Below are 22,422 nucleotides of genomic sequence, written 5' to 3' on the forward strand. Positions count from 1 at the left end.
CATCGATTCAGTCAAGAAATGTGAAAGTGAGACGAGGACAGAGGACGGCAGGCAGATGAAGTATTGCGCACGACCGCTATTGGCTTACACTTTTCAACCAGCCGATCCTTCATGTGTGTCTCTTTTATATTCTGGACGGGACTTTCAGCGAGCAACTTTTGTCTTCGGGAGAAGGGAAAGCCAGTGGACAGGCAGCCAACAAGCCCTACAGAGCTGCCATGACCTCATTATTCTGCGCTCCACTCAATGACCCCCGCAGCAAAAGGAGCGCAGAGTCAGTGGCGCTCTCTGCTGGCGGCTTTGGTTGCAGCAGCTTTGGAGAGGATTCTTCCTCAATTACGTTTATCAAAGGGACAGATTTGTTCCGCCTGAAAGTGCCTCCTCAGGTTATATTCCTTCAAAAACAGTGTGTTTACTTAGTTACAAAGTAAACACATTAGCCTCATTTATGGTAAATGCATATTTTGTATTCTAAGGTCGTATTTTAAAGTCTACTACAGTTGTATGCCTCGCTGTTGCCCCCTGCAGAGTGGAGGAAGTACTGCATATGCACATCGAACATATTTCTTAGCATGTCTAGATACGTGTCTATGTTTAGCATAATTTTAATGAAGAATGTCAAGTAAACACAACAGTTGATTTTATTCCCAAAGTTATTACAGCAGAAACACAGTAGCCGAGCTAAAGCTGCCCCAAATCGCTTAGAAATACAGAAAAATACAAGCACATATATAGCATCTATTCAGAAATTAGCTACAACCAGTTAAATTAGCTTTAGCATACTGGGAAGTAAATACGTATATATTTCTGGGTCCAAATTTAAAAATTCAGAATCGTCTCACCTGTCAATAACAGGTTAGATTCCTTCAAAAACAGTGCGTTTACTTAGTTACAAAGTAAACACATTAGCTTAACTTATGGTAAATGCATATTTTGTAGTCCAGTCGCTGTCTTAAGTGTACTTTTAAGTGTCTGCTTTTCTTCTACAGTTATGCGTAAGCCTCGCTGTTGCCCTCTGCAGAGTGGTGGAAGTACTGCATATGTATGTTGTAAAATCCACCTGAAGGTATCTCCTCAGGTTATATTCCTTCAAAAACAGTGCGGTTACTTAGTTACAATGTAAACACATTAGCTTCATTTATTGTAAATGCATATTTTGTAGTCCAGTCGCTGTCTAAGTGTAGTTTAGGTGTTTACTATTCCTCTATAGATTCGTATGCCTCGCTGGTGACCTCTGCAGAGTGGAGGAGGTACTGCATTTGTACATCGAACACACTTTTTAGCATGTCTAGCTACGTGTAGCATTTTTTAATGAATAATGTAAAGTAAACACAACAGTTACACATTGGAAGTTATTGATTTTATTCCCAAACTTATTACAGCAGAAACACAGTAGCTGAGCTAAAGCTGCCCCAAATCGCTTAGAAACACAGAAAAATACAAGCACATATATAGCATCTATTCATAAATTAGCTACAACCAGTTAAATTAGCTTAGCATACTGGGAAGTAAATAGCCAACTTGGGAGCATGCCAATGACTCAAAGTACTACTAATTGGACAGTTTCCACCAGGAACTACGGCACGGTACAGTATGGTACGGTATTAAATATTAGGCACCTTTTGTTGCCCCTGTTTTGGGGTACCAAAAAGATGGAAGTCGATATGCCAATATTGGCCATTTGTTTGTGGGAAGAGCTGCTGCCGATATATGTATTGACAAATGTTCTTTGTTTACTTTTATCAACCTAAACTGAACTGTAATGTTTGGTGGAAATGTGATTACTGTATATAGGATAACCATATTTGTGGGTTTGTGCTGCCTAAAGATGTGCTAGCGCTCAATTTTTCAAAAATATTTATGCTAAATGTTCTTTTAGAACATTTAAGGCGGTTTCCATGCAACATGGTCACTAACTGTAGGTTAGCTGCAGCCGTTTCAACCCAATTCACAACACTAACAACACAATAAAGATCATACTATGCTTTAAAAAATGTTCTTAAAAGCAGTAAACCAAGGCCCCATCTGACCCAAGCACCTTCAATCTCTTCATGCAACCTCTCTCCCACTGTCTGTGAAAAAAAATACAATCCTTAAATAGATTATGATCTAAATTGCAAAGCAAAACTCCCCCGGACATTTATCACGGCGTTTCTCAAAACTTTAAACTGAGCACGCCCGTATCACAAATATATATTTAAATATTTACATGCAGAATAGCAACAATTCCACCTTCCGTGTGCCTGTGATGGCTCTACGGAAAATCTAAAAAGCATTTTTGCTGCTAATTAGTCAATGTAGTATTTCTGGAATTAGTATTTTGTGTGTAAAAAGTCATGAAAATGTGAGAATCCCATGTTTAGGGTAGACTCGGGACGATGGTGGAGACAGGACGGGTAATGTCTCGATCTTCTTCTTCTTCTTCTCTCATTCCTGTTAGAGAGAAGCAGACACATCTTTTAATAGTTCAGTGAGTGAATTGTTAAGCTAGCTAAATTCTAGAAAATGATGCATGTAGTATGACACTCATGTTGGGAGATAGATGCTGTTTGTTGGACAGCAATGATGCCATTTATTACATATCATGGAACTATAAACCATCGAATAATGTCAAGAAAATGTCCGGCCTTAAGTGGCCAAAGAAGAAATTCCTGCAGTAGCACCTCTTGACCACAAAGAGGTGCCATTTCCTCATATAATAGTGTTTGTGTGATGCTTGTTTCTACTAGCTTCAGTAGCATTTGGCTAATACTTGGCTAATACTTCATACCCGTCTGATAACCTCCCCGCTACTCTCGATGACGATGGTCTTGTCCTCGTTTAGAGACGAAGTGGTCTGGTAGTCGTCACCCAGCAGGCCAAGAATGGGGTACTGGTTTCTGTATCTGCAATGATAAAAGACAACGTTTTGAGGTAGAGCTTGCTGATGATGAAGTCACCAGCAGCACGGTCTCGCAGGCATACCTCTTTGTGATGATGGTCTTTGTGACGTTCTTGGAGCTGTCGGTCCTGTCCGTCATGAGCCTCCTGATCTCCTGTGGATGAAATGATGATGGAAATCAGTCGATTTGCGTCATGAGAACAAACCGAATGAGCGTGCTGTGTCTCAAGACCTCCTCCTGTCTCTTAATAGTGGTCTGTCTCTGCTCCAGCATGGCCAGCAGCTCCGAGATCTTCAACTGGAGGCTCTTCTCTGACGCCGACGAGGACCTCTCGGTGGTGATCTCTGTTTGCATCCTTATAATCTGAGTCTAGAAGGAAGGATGTCGGAAACGGTTAGCGATTTAAACGAGAATCCCGTAGCGGTATATGACCGCAATGTATCCCCACACACCCGCAGCCGTTCGATCTCTTTGTCCTTTTCCTGTCTCATCGCTCCGAGCTGCTCGCTAAATTGACGCGACAATTCTTCGGTCCTGATGTGCAGCGTGGTGCTGTTGGCCTGGCCTGCCTGCTAGGGGGGGGCAAATATTCTTCTTGTATATTTTGGTGCACTTCATGTCGGAGGTTGAAACGGGGGGGGGCAAAGGTTACCTTCTGTCGCAGCATCTCATTTTCCTTCTCCAAAGCCCTGATGCGCACCTCCAATTCTTTGATGGTGAAGTCGCGACCAGAGTCGTTGTTTCGGGCGCTCATCAGCTGGCTCTCCAGGGAACGCTGGGAAGCTGTGGTTTGTTTCAGGGACAGCTGGACGCAGGAAGAAGATGATAGTTTCTACTGAAGACGCGAATACCAGCTGATTCAAGAGATATAAACAATCTATCGCGTTTTTAAAAAAAATGACAGAAAGAAAAAAGGTGCTCCTCCTATTCTGACTGGAAGTGGTAAATTGTTGTCTTCTTATTGATTATTGGCTGTGAGTCTCTCCTTAACCATCAACAGCAGCACACTACATTGGTGTGTAGGTGTAGTGGAACATTACATTGAGACAATAGCCACCAGGAAGTACGCTGTCAAAGCTATCCTGCATGCCTAAGATGGCTTATTTCCTATTATTATGTCTACTATTGAGTGGTTGAGTGGTTAGCGCAGCCCTCACACCTAGGAGACCAAGGTTCAATTCCACCCTCGGCCATCTCTGTGTGGAGTTTGCATGTTCTCCCCATGCATGCGTGGGTTTCCTCCCACATTCCAAAAACATGCTAGGTTAATTGGCGACTCCAAATTGTCCATAGGTATGAATGTGAGTGTGAATGGTTGTTTGTCTATATGTGCCCTGTGATTGGCTGGCGACCAGTCCAGGGTGTACCCCCGCCTCTCCAGCACGACAAATGAATGAATGTCTACTATATTGGGTGATACAAGTGTAAAAGTGACTATAGGGGTGTTATATTTCATGTCTACAGGGCTCTAATAATGGTGAAAAAAGTACACTATATATGAATAATATATATATGTTTAGAAGGTCATAAATAGGTTTTATATACTACATTTATTAACTTTAAATCCTACTTTGCAGAATCTCACTTATCGCGGTTACCAAATGTAGCTATCGCCATCCCGCTTACATATCCCAAAAACGGAAACACTATTCCAAACCGTATCACACGGAACTGGATATGCTTAATGGGGAAACTTTGACATTTTACCTGAAGCTGACGGTTGTTTTCACGGACATCCTCCAGGAGGCTGTCGTACTGCCGAGCCTGATCCGCTTTGAACGCCAGGTCTCTCTCCAGGGACTCCTTCTCATTCTCCAGACGCTATGACACACACACAGCAGCTTATTATCCCGTGTGTCCATCTAAACGTGTCCCATCCTATCAGTTACATAAAACTATATGAGGAAATATGTTATTAGCATCCGTCCTGAAGTATAAACCTTATGTAGTATTTAACTATGTTGAATGATGTTGTGTTCTAACTTGTCTCTAGTGGTCCTCAAACAACTGAAGTTACGCCTTCTTACCCGCAAGTCTTCGGACATGTGAAGGAGTTCCTCTCTCAGGCTGCTGAAGGTGGACAACAGCAGACGCATGCTCTTATCGGCAGTCAGGCGTGTCTGACACACACACACACACACACATTGTTGTTTACAATGAGCTCATACAGCAATTTCAAGACGGAACAAGATCTGCTGATTGTTACCTGCAGAAGGTATCGGATTTGCTGTTTGGTCAGTTCAGTGGCTCCCTTAGGGAGAAGAGCTTCTACGTCCTCCCCCTTGAAGATGCATTATTAGCGCTATTAGAAAAAGTAGTATCCGAATAAATGTGAGTGTAGATCGTCATTAACTCACCTTGTCGTTGCTGAGATCCAGTTTCCTGTTGAGGACAATGAATGGGAACGTGTTTATTTCATTAGTTTATATATATATATAGCTACTCTTCATCCTCGGCGTACTTACTGTCCTCTGATCTTGGACACATGCTCGGAGATGCAGGAGTGGATGTCGCAGTTCTTTCTGTACACGTCTGCCAGCAGGGCTGCGAAGTAGCGTGTGTCTAATTTATTTTCCTGGATGTCGCTCAGGTCAGTCCTCACTTCCGTTCTGGAGATCTTCTCAATGGCCGGCGGTGGCTTTTGCTGGATGACGTTGACGATCTCCACCTCCTCCACCTCCACCGCCTCATCTTCCTCTTCCTCCTGTCAGGAACGAAGCAGATGCACAACTTCAACTCCAGATGTTTAGTAAGTAATACAGTATTCCCTCGTTGCATTATTTTCATACATGATGCATATTCTGAAGACACAATCAAAGACATGACAACGTGTAGTACTCATTACTTGGTGTCAGTAGCCACGTATACATGGACCCAAATATTCCAATTCCATTCGGGTTATTTGCTCAAACGGAAAGAATGTAACCTTTGTATATACCTCATTCCGAAAAAAAAGTGCCAATTGGAATGAATATATAATCAGATTCACAGGGGTGGAATATTCCTTTCCCCAATCCGATTGAGGTATCTTGTACCCGCTCAAACGGAAAGTTGTCAGACTGCGTTCTTCTTCGTGGTGTTTTTCTTCTTCTGTTGTTTATTGGCGGTTGGCAAGCAGCTTTCGTGTGCATTAGCGCCAAAACCTTCTCTACGCCATTCACAAGTCGTTTTATTAAAAAAAGAAAATACATATCTATATAAAACACGAGCTTAATTATAAAATATTAGCAAGATTGAACTTTATCTTTTCCTGTTCTAGGGTGCGTTCTTTCAGCAAGACGTTCTTCGATTTAAAAAAATGGAGGCGAGCAATTGGCACTGGACTGCTGCGGAAAGTTTGTTTTTGATTCAAACTAAATTTCAAGAACGGACGAAGGAAAAACTGGCAATACCGAGTTATTCCAACAAGGGAAAGAAAAACTCGAGGAAGTCGGTATCACGTGATGTTGGTGTTTACGCTTTACTACGCATGCCACATTGACTATTCTGGTTGATTATAGCGGTGCATGTAGACACGCGATTGGAATATTCCTTTCCATGTATACCATTGCTTTCGGAAAGGTCATTCGGAAAGCGATAAACTCATGTAAACGTGGCTAGTGATGTCACTATAAAGTTCGATGAGACACAGAAGCACCAGAACAACAGATTTTTATTGCAGGTTTGAATGATCTGACGTCACACAGTAATGTCAAATAAAAACACAGGCCACATGCTAAAAGTCAACCCCTGACCTCTTATAACTTTAGTTAGCAGTTCCAAACTGAGCCTTGTTATCTCTGCAAAGGCGGAGTTGTTCGGATCTCAATCATCGGTATCGGCATTCCACAGTAAGCCCTTCTGTCAAAGCCACAATTAAGACAAGATTTTCCCAAACATGGAACTTGACAGGCTGTGAAGACAGTAGCCCGAGTTCCCACCGTGTGTGTGCAAGCACTGCTTCGCTCCGTCTGCACTGAGCCAACAAAGCCCAAAACACACCCATCACCTCACACACGTATGTTGCATAACCTGTTATGTGAAGTCACGCCGCATGCATACTACCTTCACTCTTTACAAACATCCACCTGTCAGCCTCTTTAGTGAGCTTGTTGCCTGACTGACTCTCAACTTCCAGCGACTGATATGACAATCAAGCGAAAGTTTGCCTCTTTACTGTTAAATACCAGTTAGTCTGATACCGCATGTCTGTGCTTGTTCAGCTCTCGACCGAAACATCATTTCAGGATATTTTTAGCAGGATTCAACTTCCTGGAAACACTTGTTAGTAATATATCAGATATGCAAGTTTAAACACAGACGCTAACTTTTTATAAACACGTCTCTCTCCCCACATAATTGCAAAACATCTGTTTACAGTCAGTGGTTCCATTCAGTCCATTGACATGATGAATGAGTGATTGGCTTTAGCTGCAGGTCTTGCATTCATTCATTTTGTACCGCTTTTCCTCACAAGGGTCGCGGGGGTGCTGGAGCCTATCCCAACTCTCTTTGGGCGAGAGGCGGGGTACACCCTGGACTGGTGGCCAGCCAATCAAAGGGCATGTATAGGGATGGTGATAGCTACATTTGGTAACCGCGATAAGTGAGATTCTGCAAAGTAGGATTTAAAGTTAATAAATGCAGTATATAAAACCTATTTATGACCTTTTAAACACTCTTATTCATATATAGTGTACTTCTTTCACCATTATTAGAGCCCTGTGGACATGAAATAACACCCCTATAGTCACTTTTACACTTGTATCACCCAATATAGTAGACATTCATTTTCTACCGCTTTTCCTCACAAGGGTCGCGGGGGTGCTGGAGCCTATCCCAGCTGTCTTCGGGCGAGAGGCGGGGTACAACCTGGACTGGTGGCCAGCCAATCACAGGGCACATATAGACAAACAACCATTCACACTCACATTCATACCTATGGACAATTTGGAGTCGCCAATTAACCTAGCATGTTTTTGGAATGTGGGAGGAAACCGGAGTACCCGGAGAAAACCCACGCATGCACGGGGAGAACATGCAAACTTCCACACAGAGATGGCTGAGGGTGGAATTGAACCCTGGCTTCCTAGCTGTGAGGTCTGCGCGCTAACCACTCAACCGCCGTGCAGCCCGGCCTTGCGCATATACTTTCCAATTAGTCATTAAATGTCATCTCCATTGTAGTTCATGCCTTTATGAAGAATGTATTGTGCACTTTCACCAGAAGAGGGCCTTACCCACAACCTGTGATGCTGTTTGACTTCCATAATACTGCATTATTGTTTCAAATCCTAATTTAGTCCCATGTTGGTTCTATGGTTATCATCACACGTATCCTCTATGCAGTCCCAAGGTTGGCTGAGTGTAATTTGAACTCTGAATCGTACCACGTCTGGCTTCTTTCAGGGCTCCACTGACGTCATCCCTTCTTAAATAGCCAGCGTGTGCCTGTGCCCATTTTCCCCGCCAGATTCCACAAGGGCCTGAGTGTTTGTCACACTGTTGTGTCAAAGCAGGACTGAAATTTGCACGATACCTGCGGCACTTGAGGTCGATCCGTACTAAGGTAAACATCCTAAATTTGATATCATTTGATCATCTTTTCAATCTAATGAACAGGAAGATGAAATGACAGACTTCAACCAAAAAGTCACAAGGGAAAATCATGATACTTAATCCATCTTGTCAAGTCAATTAATGGAAAACAAGTGTTAAAAAACGTGTGAGGGCTCACACGGGTGTGTCTCAGTGCCGCGGGGGTGGGATGGGTGGGGGGGGGGGGGGGGGTAATCCTGCATCTCCGACATGCCTGTCATTCCTGCACAGAAAGTAAGTGAAGGTGCCGCGAAACCAATGGACGACAAACAAAGACTACTATTCTGTGTTTGTCCGCTTCCTCATTTATTTTTATTTTTTTGCACGTTTGTCTCACTTAAGTGTTTCAGGTCATCAAACAAATTTAAATATTAGTCAATGATAACACAGCTGAACACAAACGGGGGTGATCCAAACCCACATGTGTGAAAAAGTGATTGCCCCCTAAAGCTAATAACCGCTTGGGTCACCCTTAGCAGCAAACAACTGCAATCAAACGTTTGCGAGAACTTGCAATGAGTCTCTTATGGAGGAATTTTGGCCCACTCATCTTTGCAGAATTGTTGTCATTCAGCCACAATGGAGGCTTTTCCAGCATGAACCGCCTTTTTAAGGTCATGCATCTCAATTGGAGTCAGGTCACCAACAGATGGCTAGATATTCTCCAGAAAAGCAGAATTCATGGTTAATTTATTACAGAAATTAGTCCAGGTCGTAATGCTGTGAAAAAGCCCCATACCATCACACTACCACCACCATATTTTACTGTTGGTGTTCACCACTACTGTTCCATGTTTGTGGAAAATGGCTCTCACTGTGGTTAGCTGGAGTCCCAAAGCTGTACAAAGCACTTTTTCACACAGGCCATGTAGCTTTGGAGGTTTTTTTTCCTTTAATATTAAAAAAAATGCATGTCTTCAGTTGTGTTATCATTGACTGATTTGTTTGATGATCTAAAACATTTAAGTCTGAAAAAAACGAAATATCAAGACTGCACACAATAAATAATGCCACAAAATTTGACATTTCATTTACAGAGTGATATTTCTGCATTCAGAGCACTAACAGAGAAGCAAAATGATAACTGCATGTCTAAACGACAATACAATTGAATCAAATGATGCCTCTAAATTCCAACTAACACAAAAGACTCACGCAAAGAAACAATGTGGTAAACTGACTCGTTGCTTTTGCTCTCTCAACAACAACATCTTAGGTTACTTGAGAGCCGCTGGATCACACACTGACCTACATCGCGCCACACACACACACACACACACACACACTTTTATACTGAGTGGTCTCCTAACGTTCCACTATGTAAAGGTTTGACACTCAACAGCAAAACTATAAGAAAACTTCACCTTAACTTATTCAGCATCCTTGCCTCACCGCAAGCTCTCCTGTGATTAGCTGGCAATACTTCACATTCCTCGCCGAAGTGCGAACGAACGTCTCGGATGAGCGTGGCTTGTGGCTTGTCATCTTCCGATAAAACTGCCAACTCAGCCTCTTCGGAGACAGGAGGGGAAATTTCTGTCCTCGCTGCGGCAAACAGGTCTGCCGGCAGCCAACTTGAAGATAATCTGATGCATCTCATTTGGTGATGGGATAGTTTCGGTTAGGGTGTGATAAAATTGACTTTTGACCTCACTCGTTAATCATAAAGTAAAGACTGAAATAGTCTACAAACTGCAGTCACAATAATAAAAGAGAAGAAACACAACACCGCAAATAGATGCCTACTTTTTCCCCCTCTTAGGAAAAATAAACAGTAGTAAATTGACTTTACTGTAAGTGACACCAACACGTATTACGGTAGGCATGTCATCTGTAAAGCTGTCATTTATGGTGGAGAGTAAAGAGATATTCTGGAGAAAAGGCAGAAAGTTAGGTATTGGAAATATACAAAATCGTTAAAAATATGAACTAGAATATTGTATTCTTTCATTCATTTTCTACCGCTTATCCTCACAAGGGTCCCCGTCTTCGGGCATGCAGCGGGGTACACCCTGGACTGGTGGCCAGCCAATCACAGGGCACATATAGACAAACCACCATTCACACTCACATTCATACCTATGGACAATTTGGAGTCGCTAATTAACCTAGCATGTTTTTGGAATGTGGGAGGAAACCGGAGTACCTGCATGCACGAGGAGAACATGCATACTCCACACGGAGATGGCCGAGGGTGGGATTGAACTCGGGTCTCCTAGCTGTGATGTCTGCGCTAACCACTCGATCGCTGTGTAGCCCCCGAATATTGTATTATTATTTAAATTTTGATTATTTCTGGAATAAATGTTTATATAAAAAATAAAATAAATGTAATAGCATTATTAAAATTAGGGGTGTCCCAATCCAGATATCTGCCCGATATCAGCAAAAAAACAAGTACTGAATTATATGTAAATATAATCTATATATCCCCCCCGATAAATGGTTTATCCGTAATGCCTTGTACTCTCTGCATCTAATTCCGAGCAAAGTTGTATTCAGGATTTGTCACGAGGGTTGAAATAGCCGACTGAACAACGTCTTCGCTGTGAATCTCCAACACATTGAAAAGATATCGATCTGGTCCTGTGAAGAAACGAGGCGTAATCGCACTGGAACACCCTCACAGGTGCTTCCAAGAAAAAGTGTAACTGCTGTAACAGTAAATCACTTGTCTTCAATGTCGACAACACCCATTTATACGTGACCATGCAGGTTGAAATTCAGTGGAATGTACCCTCCCACCGCAGAAACGTCTGGGAAGTGGCTGGACACGCCTTCGACTCAACACACACACACACACACACACCCTTAAATACTTTATCACATACAGTATACACTGAGTAGTGGAAAGCTTACTTCACAAAATTCACATGCTTCATCATTATGGGTGTGTCCTTGATGATGATTTCCCCCTTGTTCCTGTCAGTGGTTCGATTCGAGAATACTCTTTCTAGATTACTAAGAATACACACACGGATGCCATGCAATTATAAAAACCTAAGAGGAACTGTTGCAAGAGCCCCAAATGTTTTCCTATGCTAGCAAATGACAAAGTGGATCCAAAGGTTTGGACTAAAACTGCATATAAGAATAAACCTGTTCATCCCGTGCTTCATATTACTTCATGCTAATCTGGAGAAATGCAATTTCTTTAGAGCTACTGTTTTGTTTAATTCTCTGATTTTTTTTGAGAGGCAAGGCTTTCCACGGAAAAATAACACATATTTGTGCAGTTACAAGATATCTCCTTCCTGCCGATTTTAATCAATTAAAAGGACATGTTTTTTTTTTTAAATGGAAAAGCTAAACTTTGAGTGTGTTTGTGTGTGTCTTGCCTCCTCCTCCTCCTCCTCTTCCTCCACACTGGGCTCGGGGCTCTTGGTGGGACTGGAGGACAGGCTGAACCCTGAGGACGAGTTCCTGCTCACGCTCTAAGATGTCAAGACAAAGAGGGAAGAAAGACGGACATTCATAGGAAGCTACAAAGTCCACTAAATCCCCCCCACGACCATAGTGCACTGAGACATTTTTGTTCTCCTGTTTCTGTGAAAAGTCAGTGTGGTGCATTCAGTTGGATCGGCCCGCAACTAAAAGCTTTCGATGTTTGTTAAATGCTTGTTAAATTAACAGACTGTAACCTTGTTCACCGTCGGCCCATCAAGCACATGATGATTGTACACTGCTATAAAAGTAGACCTCTGTCAGCCACACAATTTCACTAACAACCTAGTATATTCTTTGCATTTTTTTAAAGTTATCTGAACAATTCCTGTTCACACAGACCTGCAAAAATAACTGAAAGCGCTGTAATACGCACACCGGGCCCCAAATTAGCGATGCAACTTTGTAAAGAAGCTGTATTCTCCATCAGAACTATGTTTTCAATGAAAAATATGGTGAAAAGTTGCAGTAGAAATGACAAGAGGGTTTACTCTGTGCATCTGTCTCAATGCCTGGGCATGTTGGTTCTATAGCTGAATGAACAAAGTAGAAGAACCCTCCTGGGTGCAGGCGGGACCATTGGCGAATGCACATATGCAATGCCACTTTATAAAGAAACTGTATTCTCCATCTGTATCAACATCTGGGCGTGTTGGTTCTATAGCGGAATGAACAAAGTAAAAGAATCCTCCTGGGTGGAGGCGGGGCCACTGGCAAATGCACACATGTGATGCCACTTTGTAAAGAAACTGTACTTGAGTGAAAAGTTGCAGTAGAAGTAACAAGAGGGTTCACTTTGTGTATATGTATCAACGCCTGGGCATGTTGGTTCTATAGCGGAATGAACAAAGTGAGCCCTCCTGGGGGAGGCATTTACACTTGCACCCATTTTGCCGTTCCTGTAATCAGCATGCAGATTGCACCCTCCTTCATGGTGTTGTGTGTTTATACTGCACACTTTGGACTGGCCTTTTATTGAGGCCAGCCTAAGGCACACTTGTGCGATCTGATCATTATAAACAGTTTGAGGCCAAAATATTACTACTATTATAATAGTTCTCAGTATGATGCACAGCTATATCTGTCATGTACACCTCCCCTTCAGGCTATTTCACATATTTATTAACATTTACTTTGCTTTTATGTTTAAATGCAGGTTTGCTGGAGACTAAAAAGAACAAAAGGTCCACACAGCGTTACATAATGAGCCTTCCAGGACCGAGTGGCAGCACAACAACAACGTGAAGAATGTTACTGGCCTCAAACGTTTTACTACTGTTCTCGTACCATCACAACAACTTTACAGCCTCACTGGGCCGGTTCAACTCCATAACGTAAGCACAGGAAGTACTGTAGCTACTCAGGTTTGATTTTGAATCATTACAATGATTGTACAATAGAGCTACAGTGAGTTTTTTAAAGTCCCAACACCTTGAAAAGAGCAGAATAAGAACCTGCATACAACACATATGTGTTCATTCCACCACAGGAGATATGTTATGTTATGTTATGTTATATACCCACATATGGGGGTGTGGGTAACCAACATTGGGTTTGCATATTCAACCAAAACCTGCCTGACGTTACATGACGTGAACACTAAAGCAACATATCTTACAGACAAGATTTATCAGCTCCGCCTCCTAACCTCTGACCAAGGCAATCAAATCGGGCCGATCCAACCTGGTGAAAGAATGTGAGGGGTTTTTTTTTCCTTGTCTTTGAGCTCAAGGGTGTGCCACTTTGGCAGTCCAGATGGGGCGTGGTTCTTTTTTTTTTTAAATCACTTTCTCAAACAGGAGACCAAACACTTTCAAAGGTGAGAATTGTTGGGATGGAAAGTAGTTTTTTTTTTAAATATAAAAAAGAAGGAGGAGAGGAATTCTTGCAGTACCATTAAAGGGGAACTGCACTTTTGCCCGTCATTCACAATAATTATGTGAAACATGAACACATATTTCTTTCCCTTTTTTGTGCATTATAACACAAGAAAACAAATTAATATGAGCTAGCTAACAACGGACAGCATGGGAAATACCTATTTTGACTCTAATGCCCTCATTCACAATCCTTATGTGAAACATGAACACATATTGCTTTCCCTTTTCTGTGCATTATAACACAAGAAAACAAGTTAATATGAGCTAGCTAACAACGGACAGCATGGGAAATACCTATTTTGACTCTAAAGCCCTCACAGAAAATATTAACCAAGCTACAGCGATATTATCGCTGAAAAACTATTTTTATCTAGCCGACTAACACGACGCGTCACTATTCGCTAGCCTCAGCATCATTCGCAGACGCAAGAGTGGATACCTAGCTCTTGATTTTGCTACAAACACTCAACAAGATGCTCGTTTGCCGTCTGCATTTTTTTTTACCTGAGAACTGGAGCACCCGTCTTGTGCTGGAAGACACAAGGAGAGCGGACATTGTGTTTTAAATCATCAAAATACGGCAAGATACTGCAACTATTCCATGTTATCATCATTGTGCGTGTTAATGCATGATCACAGCATGGATATCAAACCATGCAAATACTGTTAGGTTTTTTAAGAGGGCTTCATAGTCAAAATAGGTGTGTCCCAATGACATGTATCATATTGACTCGTTTTCTCATGTGTAATGCACAGAAAAGGGAAGGAAATACGTGTTCTTGTTTCATAAAAGGATTCTAAATGATGAGCAAAATTCCCAACAAAATTGCAGTTCCCCTTTAAAGAATTATAAAGGAGACTAAATGAAAACAGGAATACTGGAAGCTTGAAAGAAAGGCCAAAAGGTTAGTGAGGTCAATCTAGGAGCATGTGCAGGACCTTCCATGTGTCATGATGACGTGTAAGTGTGTGTGTGTGACTTTTAATTTCACTCCATCTGGTAAAACACATACATCACTCTTGAGTGAATTCCACCGTGATGACAGATTATTTCTCATGATAGGTCGCCAGAAGTCAAAGCAGCGTGTTAAGAAATTCATGCATTCAGACACCACAACAAAAACATCATCTGAGAGAACTTTTTTTTCGCATGCATGCGTCTCCGACACAACAAACACAAAAGCTCCGGAAATGTTAACGCGTGCAAAGGCAAAGCCGGAATATCTGCCAGTCGTAATGCAAATGACAGGACTTTGCACATGGATGACGCGTACGCTCCTGCAGGGAAGCTAAATGAAGATACATCATGCATTGCCGTATTTCTGTTTCTGTCTTTAAACGCCCCGTATGAGAGTGGAACCTCTAAAGTCAAACAATGTGGAGGTCAAACCATCATTAATGTGTGACGTCGGCAAATCTTGTGAGACTTCAATTCAGTGAGCATCAGTGTGTTTGTTTTTTGACACTAACATTGAGTGTGATGATAACCAAAGAACATAACATTAACATTATACACTACGTAGTATATACATATGAGACTGTAGCTCAGTAAGCATCAAAGGAAGTACCTCCGCTCAAGGCGTGATGATAACCATAGAGAGGATGTAAATATAGTTAACATTAAGTAGATACTGTCAACATACATATATGTAATATATATAGAAGTACCTGCGCTAGAGCAAAAGGGTGATGATAACCATAGAGTGGGTGTAAATATAGGTAACATTAAATAGATACTGTCAATATATATATATATATATATATATATATATATATATATATATATATATATATATATATATATATATATATATATATATAATGAGGTCAGGCATTTTACTTTATATTTGATTTGTTTTGGACTTTTGAGGTTCCGTTGAGTTATTGCTGCAGTATTTTATTTTAGGTATGTGAACATTAATAAATGTATTTACCAAGTCCTTAATAGTTATTATGTGCTATTACACGTCTGTCTGGTTGTGAGTTTTTTTTTACGTTTTATTAGATTTTGTTCAACTTTTGAGGTTCCACTGTGCTGTGTTCAGGGTCTTTTGCTGCATTTTAGATCATGTAAGTCGAGTTACTGTAACTTCTCATTGGAATTTATCTGTGTTATTCATACACGTACACGGATACCGGCAAGTTTATAATACTACAAGCAACATTTTCATGATACAGTGCAACAAACTACCACCGTAGTAACACATTTATAACAGCGTCAATCAAAAACTGAAACGTCATTGTCGTAGTAGGTGCTAGTCTACCTGAAAATGCGCTTTTAAAAGAACAAAATTTTGTGATGTGGTAGGTTGCAACTACAACAACACAAGTGTTGCGTTCAAGGACGGCGCGAGTAACCTCACCGTGGTCTGCTGCTGGAACACCAGGTCCGAGTCCAGGCTGCTGACGCTCAAGCGGGGGACGCCCTGCAGGTACACGGGAGATACCACCTGCTGCATGAGTGGCTGCTGCATGAGTGGCTGCTGCATGACTGGCTGCTGCATGAGCACGTAGGACTGCTGCTGCACGGCCGGCTGGACCGGAACCAGGTAGCGAAGCGTGCTGTAGTTGCCGTTGACTGCGGTGTATTGCAGCGGGGAGGCCGAGCGAGCCGTCGTCGTCGTCAAGACCGCGCCTCCGCTCACTGGCTCCGGCGAGGGCGAGGCCACGTTCATGGTCCGGTAGGTGGTCGTTGTGGTTTTCTGGCTCGTCTGTACCGACATATTTGATGGGGGTGGATAAAACTAAAAAAAAAGTTGTTAAAAGGTTACGGAAGTTTGGTGGTTGTTTTCCAGAGTTGAGCGGAGAGGAGACGTGCGAGTCCCCCGATGTTACTTCCTCCTCTGCGGGCAGCACAAGAGAGGAAAGTCCGGTTAGAGGAGTCGGAGAATCTGCCTTGCACGAAGGGAGGTGCTCTTGCTCCGCATGCAAATAGCGTCTCTGCCCTTTGCTGGAGGTGGGCGGATCACAAGGTAATAATCGTGCAAGTAAAAAAAAAACGTGTTTTCACAGTTGGCTCCAAATGTGATGTCACAAGTTAACTCACCGGTCTCCATGGAAACGTCCATAGCTTAGCACATGAATGTGGCAGTAGGTCTTTTGTTTTTTTTATAATTCTCTTAAGTTGGGTAAGAGTATGTGCACAATCACAACACAAAAGCATATATCATTTGTCTTAGATTGTGTATTTGATATTTTATACTTTTACATTGCTATAAATGTTTGAGAATGTGCAAAGCTACACGTTGGACACTAGATGGAGACATCCACTTCTATTTCATGCAACTGTGGGCTTGTTGGTGTAATATTAAAATGTAATTATTGCTTACTGATAACATAATATATAATGTAAAAATGAGTCGACTGAATATAGGTCACGAATGTTGGTTAATCTAAAAAAACAGTGTTAGCGAAACTACTAGTACTACCACTATTCTCGCGAGATGGCAACGGGATGTTCCAATTCATCCATCCCGGAAGTCCTTCAATATAACAAGTCCGTTAATAATGGCCGCCGAGCGAATATTCAGTCATTCCACAAACAGTCCACTCATCACCGAAGGGGTACGGGTGACCCTATAGCCTCCCCGAATCCACGGAATCCATTCCTGGTAAGGCAAAAATAGACAAGATATGTCGTTAGGGTGCCAACTATGTGGCAACTTTTTATCCTTCTGCAGCGACTTGTTCCGCTATGTTGCTATGCCAGACCGCAGTCACAACCGCCAAAATGAAGTATGCTGGGGATCTTTGTCTTCATACGTTGTTTTAAAACTCATTATACGAAAGTATGTGACGTTTTGGCATCTGTTTTCAAATTCGGCAAAGCTGACATACCCTCACACTGTTGTTTAGATGAAACAATTCGTGTTGTTGAAGATAGTCATTCCTTTTATATGTATTAGTCCTTGTGATGACGTCAGCCTTTTAACTGTGTCATTTTCCAAAAGCAGGTGATTTTTTTTTTAGCTGATGGCTTTTTGGCACGTCTGCTTTTCCTGCAGTTCCTCCTTCCTGGTCTGGCTGCGTACCCATAATGTATTGCCAGCGGGCCTTTATGTTCTTAGCTCACCTCATGTAACCTCAGTGGATTCTCCATCAGTCCTGTCCGCAGCACAGAACCACCTCAGGCCGGGATGAACCTCTCTACTGCCTGCTCTACACTCCTGCTTTAATCATACGTATGCACATTACCATCATTTCTGTTCTGGATCTTGTTGAAAATGGATGTAATTATGCATAATTATTACCTTTTCCCTCAGGTCCTGGTAAATCTTACCTTTATAATAGTGCAGAAGCAATGTCTGGTTCAGGAGACTTACCAGGTGAGTTTTTGCATTGGAAAAGCAATATTCATTTTAATGACTAGGGAAGTTTTATTTTGTTGAGCATGTGACAAGAGCGCAGCAACCTTAGTTATCCTCAAATTTAACACATTTTGCATTCAAAATGAATCCCCATTTTGGAGTATCAAGTGACGATCAACGATCATATGTACCCACAGCCATCGAAGGCTCCGGGATGGGTGGGATGAAGCTCCCCATCGGGATGACCCGAAGGGCCATAAGTTACGACGACAACCTGGAGGCCCCCATGTCCACGCCCCCCCATGACATCAACATCACCAACCTGTGGAGGCGCCCGGTTGTGCCAGATAGGAAGTTTAACCAGCTGGTTGAGGTGAGACCATCTCCCACACCACATACAGTACATACTACTATACTTATCTAAGGTTTATTATTTCATAACCTCCACTTTTTTGACTCATAATGTTATAACTCAAATCCAATAGTATTTTGCCAATTGCCAATTTCATAATAATTAGGGCTGTCACACGTTAAAATAACCATCCATCCACTTTCTATCCCACTTGTGCTCACTAGGGTTGTAAATGGTGATTGAATATGATTAATATATACCATTAATATTATGTAATATAACTTTTTGTCTCATAAAATTACAATAAAATTTTTTGGACACCTTGTATGTTTGTATATTTTGCATGTTTATAATGTACTGGAAAACAAAACAATTAGTGTTACGTTAAACTGCATTTTAACTTAAATTTGTTTGTATTTTTCACCAGGAGGATGAAGGCGGTGCATCGCGTCAGTCTAACTTACCTGACAGTGCCCCCTCCAGGTCACAAAGCGTGGTGAAGACCAAGGCTTCCTCCATCATCCTCAACTCCCTCATCACCAGTAAGATTGTGACAGCAATTGTCTGCATTAGTATATTTTTTCTAGTTGTGTGTGTGCATACACAGACATTAGGCATTTCTTGTTTACTTTTGTCTTTTCAGAGCAGACTCACGACAGCATGTACAAGTTTGAGCAGAAGGTGGGATTGACGGATACCAGCTACACTCCTCACAAAGGCCTTAAGGCAGAAGAGACGCGTCACCTCCATCGTATGCCCGAATCCTTCCAGGTAGGACACATGCAGAGCAAGAGGATAAACAACATAACAAAAGTGCTACACTCATTGTGACGCCGCTGTGCAGAAAATGCAGATCCAGAGCATGGAGGCCCGAGAGGAGCGCCAGAACTCCTCTGCCCAGTCAACTCCATCCACCACTCCCCACACCTCCCCTAAACAGCAGCGCAGGTACACACAAACAAATCAACATGCCGAGCAACCATGTGACAGCATCCGAGCTAATGTGTAACTTGTTCATGTTTCATGCAGGAGCTGGTTCAGCAGCACGAGCTCTGACATCAGCGTCAGCTCCTCCAACAGCAGCGTGGACCTGGTAGGAGGAGATGGGGCGGCGGTGGGAGGCGGAGTGCTGGAACGCTGGGGCGTTTTTGGGCCGCGGCCACTCGTGCACAAGTCCACCTCCGATCTGGGCTCTGATGCCTCTAATGCAGGTTAATAAAATATGACATTTTTCACAATGTAAACCTGCATAAAAAGGGAATTTGAATACCTGCTCACAGTCAGGAAATCTTAAATATCACTCATAAATATATTTAACAAGCAATCTGTGCCTGTGTAAACACAGAGGTGACGTCATGTTGTAGTCCTACATAAACAAAACAGGCGGCGGGTTAATAAGTGAATGGGCGACCTTCAGACTGGCAACCACGTTGGATGTTGCGTATGGTATATAATACCTGCTGATGTTTTTGACCAGCAGCAGCCTGTAGAGGAGAACCTTTTTTAGAGTTGTTTTTTTTTCCCACCCAGCGCAAGCCTTTTGCATGACTTTAGGTAGGTAAGAACAAAATCTAAATACTATTCTTTATCAAATGGTGATGAATAATTAATAAGATAATTTTGCATACTTTTTCCCATAAAATATCTTAGCCAAACCAAATCTTACCACTAGCCCCCTTTTACTCCAATGAAAGATAGTAACTACAGTGTACAGGAAAACCACAGATAAAAGGTAAAATGTGCATTAAATGTTAAAATCAAGCAATAAATGAATAAAAATAATATGAAAATAGTACAAGATTAGATTTTAACATTATTTTTAAAAAAAAACTACACTGAAAAAAATTTCCACGAAAAATCCAATTTAATTGCGACTACGTAACGCTCTGTGTATGCACACACCCACCGAAACAGAGAGGCTATATGACTAACTAAAGAGCTCAGTGGGTTTATGCCTTTGTGCTGGAAACAATGCACAGCGTGAATTTGCTTCCTTCCTTCCTTCCTGCCTCTGTGGAGGTGAGAGATGAGGAGATATGCACATGGCAATACAGAATATTAAGGCCGGCAAAATTACCAAATTTTCATTTATTGTGTGATTAATAATAGCTAGAATTGTCTGTGTACATTCTCGACTTCAGACTCCCAAATGCAACTATGGTTAGTTCGGAGCTCGTTTTTATCTCACGAGGGAAGCTAATCCTCCTTTTTTTCTGTCTTTATGTAGCAGGCTTTGCCCTGCAGGCGTACCGCGGCGCCCAGAAGCCGAGCGCCATGGAGGTCATGAAGTCACAGGGCACGCTGACAGCTGACGGCCCCGACGCCCAGAAGGTGGCGCCGCCCAAAATGGAGATCCCGGCGGTGGAGGGTCGGCGACAGGGGGCGCGCCCGCACAAGCTCAAGCCGCGGGACATGAACATCCTCACGCCCTCCGGCTTCTAGGCGCCGATGAAGTGTTACGTCTCTCCTGTTACCTGATTGGCCGCTGCTCCTTATTATGAAGTCATCATCAGTCATCATTCAGTTGAGTCAGTGAATGTGAAACATGCGCGGCCTGGTCCATAATCATCATTATATTACATTTCAATGTGGTTGACATCCCATTAACCTACATTTATGGCAGCTCTTTGAGACAAAAAAATCTAATGTAAAATCATGCTAGTATTCCATTAAATTAGTGCATGGCAGCACACTTTAATCTAGCCAGGTCATGGTCCACCAATTTGTTCATATTTAGAAAAAAAAATCCTCCATGGGAAATAATGGAAAGGTTTACTTTATTTTGCCGAATTGTACAGCTTCAGGCATTTGTCATTAGAAGTTCCATTTTTTTCCAAGGCAGTTAACTAGCTACCGCAGCAACCGGCTAAGGGACCTCCTATTTCTTCATATATAGAAAGAAAGTATCACCATACAATTCATGGAAATTTAATCTTTTCCCCAAAAAAGGGCTGCAATTGACTGGTGATCAGGGTGTATCCGGCTTCTCATTTGAGGTCAGCTGGGGTAGGCTCCAGCATACCCACGACACTAGTAAGGATAAATGGCATTGAAGTTTGCTGTATAGACGTTTTGTGACTATAAGTCAAATTTTCTTGTGGCCTAAGTCGGTGGCCAACATTTCCATGAAAAATCTGTCAAAAATCTACAAACTTTAAGCCTATTCAATGTTGGCGGTCACTTGCAAGCCAATGGACCTCTGTTAAGATTAAAGCTACAAAGTGAGCTATTGTTGTATTGTACATTGTGACCCTCAACATCTAAAACTCAGAATATCCCAAACCAACTTCTAACATGGCCATATTTTAAGTGTCGGCATACACTGGTCTAACAGGCTTTCTCTTAATTTAACTTTTCATAAAGCCTTTTAAATAGCCTCTTATGATTGCACCTTAGCTTGCTATGAACCACCAGGGACATGACATTTGTTCATTTGTCATGCTGCACTAACTAATGACTCATGGAATCGAAATGTAGTATCTTGAAGCAAAAAAAAAATTATAAAACAAGCTAACTTGCGCGCTTGAATATTCCACATTTTATTGTTTTATGTCTTTATTATTTAGATGTTTTAATGAATATGTATTTGCGTATGTGTAGCAAAGAGATGACTGCAGTACACTCAAGTGGTCAAATATGAAGGGTTTGTTTTGAAGTAGAAACCACTAATGTTTAAATGCAGATGTTTTTTTTTTTAACAAAAAGACTCCTAAAAAAAAAAAACAAATACATAATTAGATTCATCCTGTGATGTCAAACAGTTCCACAGTGGTTTTTATTTGACAGATTGTTTGGTTGGATGTCCAATATGTGAAGATTTGTCTTTATTGCACTTTTTTTTTTTTTTCAGTAAGAGGACCAGTCGCCTCACTGGCACAATAGACTGTTGCGTACCTGTTACCCTTTATGGCGTACCTGACATCCCGCTGTGGCGTTCCCTTGTCCTTAAGCAGTCGTGACGATTAAATGTCTTTCTCTGT

The 22,422-nt window shown here is 41.9% G+C and overlaps 2 protein-coding genes across 6 annotated transcripts in view; one reads left to right on the forward strand and one right to left on the reverse strand.

The window, feature by feature from the left end:
* kiaa1191 (KIAA1191 ortholog) overlaps positions 1-22,146 on the forward strand; it is a 28,229-nt gene extending 6,083 nt beyond the window's left edge. Inside the window, exons 2-14 of one of the 4 annotated variants that reach the window (XM_058086198.1) lie at positions 5,473-5,631; positions 8,271-8,430; positions 13,060-13,237; positions 16,092-16,464; positions 16,579-16,755; positions 17,788-17,964; positions 18,046-18,108; positions 18,288-18,463; positions 18,870-18,984; positions 19,086-19,213; positions 19,287-19,390; positions 19,472-19,653; positions 20,670-22,146. In XM_058086198.1, coding sequence (XP_057942181.1) covers positions 18,084-18,108; positions 18,288-18,463; positions 18,870-18,984; positions 19,086-19,213; positions 19,287-19,390; positions 19,472-19,653; positions 20,670-20,884 — 945 coding nt within the window. In that variant the 5' untranslated portion in view covers positions 5,473-5,631; positions 8,271-8,430; positions 13,060-13,237; ... (2 more) ...; positions 17,788-17,964; positions 18,046-18,083 and the 3' untranslated portion in view covers positions 20,885-22,146. Of the gene's footprint in view, positions 1-5,472; positions 5,632-8,270; positions 8,431-13,059; positions 13,238-16,091; positions 16,465-16,568; positions 16,756-17,237; positions 17,395-17,787; positions 17,965-18,045; positions 18,109-18,287; positions 18,464-18,869; positions 18,985-19,085; positions 19,214-19,286; positions 19,391-19,471; positions 19,654-20,669 lie in introns of those variants that run through there. The other 3 variants (XM_058086200.1, XM_058086199.1, XM_058086197.1) reach the window with 3 other exon arrangements.
* On the reverse strand, positions 1,346-16,734 carry pof1b (POF1B actin binding protein). 2 transcript variants are annotated; one of them, XM_058086196.1, is made up of 12 exons: positions 16,147-16,734; positions 5,348-5,586; positions 5,240-5,264; positions 5,089-5,163; positions 4,910-5,002; positions 4,590-4,703; positions 3,535-3,687; positions 3,335-3,451; positions 3,114-3,251; positions 2,965-3,035; positions 2,771-2,885; positions 1,346-2,433 (listed from the first exon to the last, which is right to left on the reverse strand). In XM_058086196.1, exons 1-12 carry the CDS (start codon positions 16,504-16,506, stop codon positions 2,428-2,430), a joined length of 1,506 nt encoding a protein of 501 aa, XP_057942179.1. In that variant the 5' UTR covers positions 16,507-16,734; the 3' UTR covers positions 1,346-2,427. The 2 variants fall into 2 exon arrangements, with proteins under 2 accessions (XP_057942179.1, XP_057942178.1); XM_058086195.1 differs by having other exon boundaries at positions 3,335-3,454; positions 16,147-16,730.
* Positions 22,147-22,422: the final 276 nt, after the last annotated feature.

This window comes from Doryrhamphus excisus, chromosome 11 (genome assembly GCF_030265055.1).
Source record: "Doryrhamphus excisus isolate RoL2022-K1 chromosome 11, RoL_Dexc_1.0, whole genome shotgun sequence".
Taxonomy (NCBI): Eukaryota; Metazoa; Chordata; class Actinopteri; order Syngnathiformes; family Syngnathidae; genus Doryrhamphus; species Doryrhamphus excisus.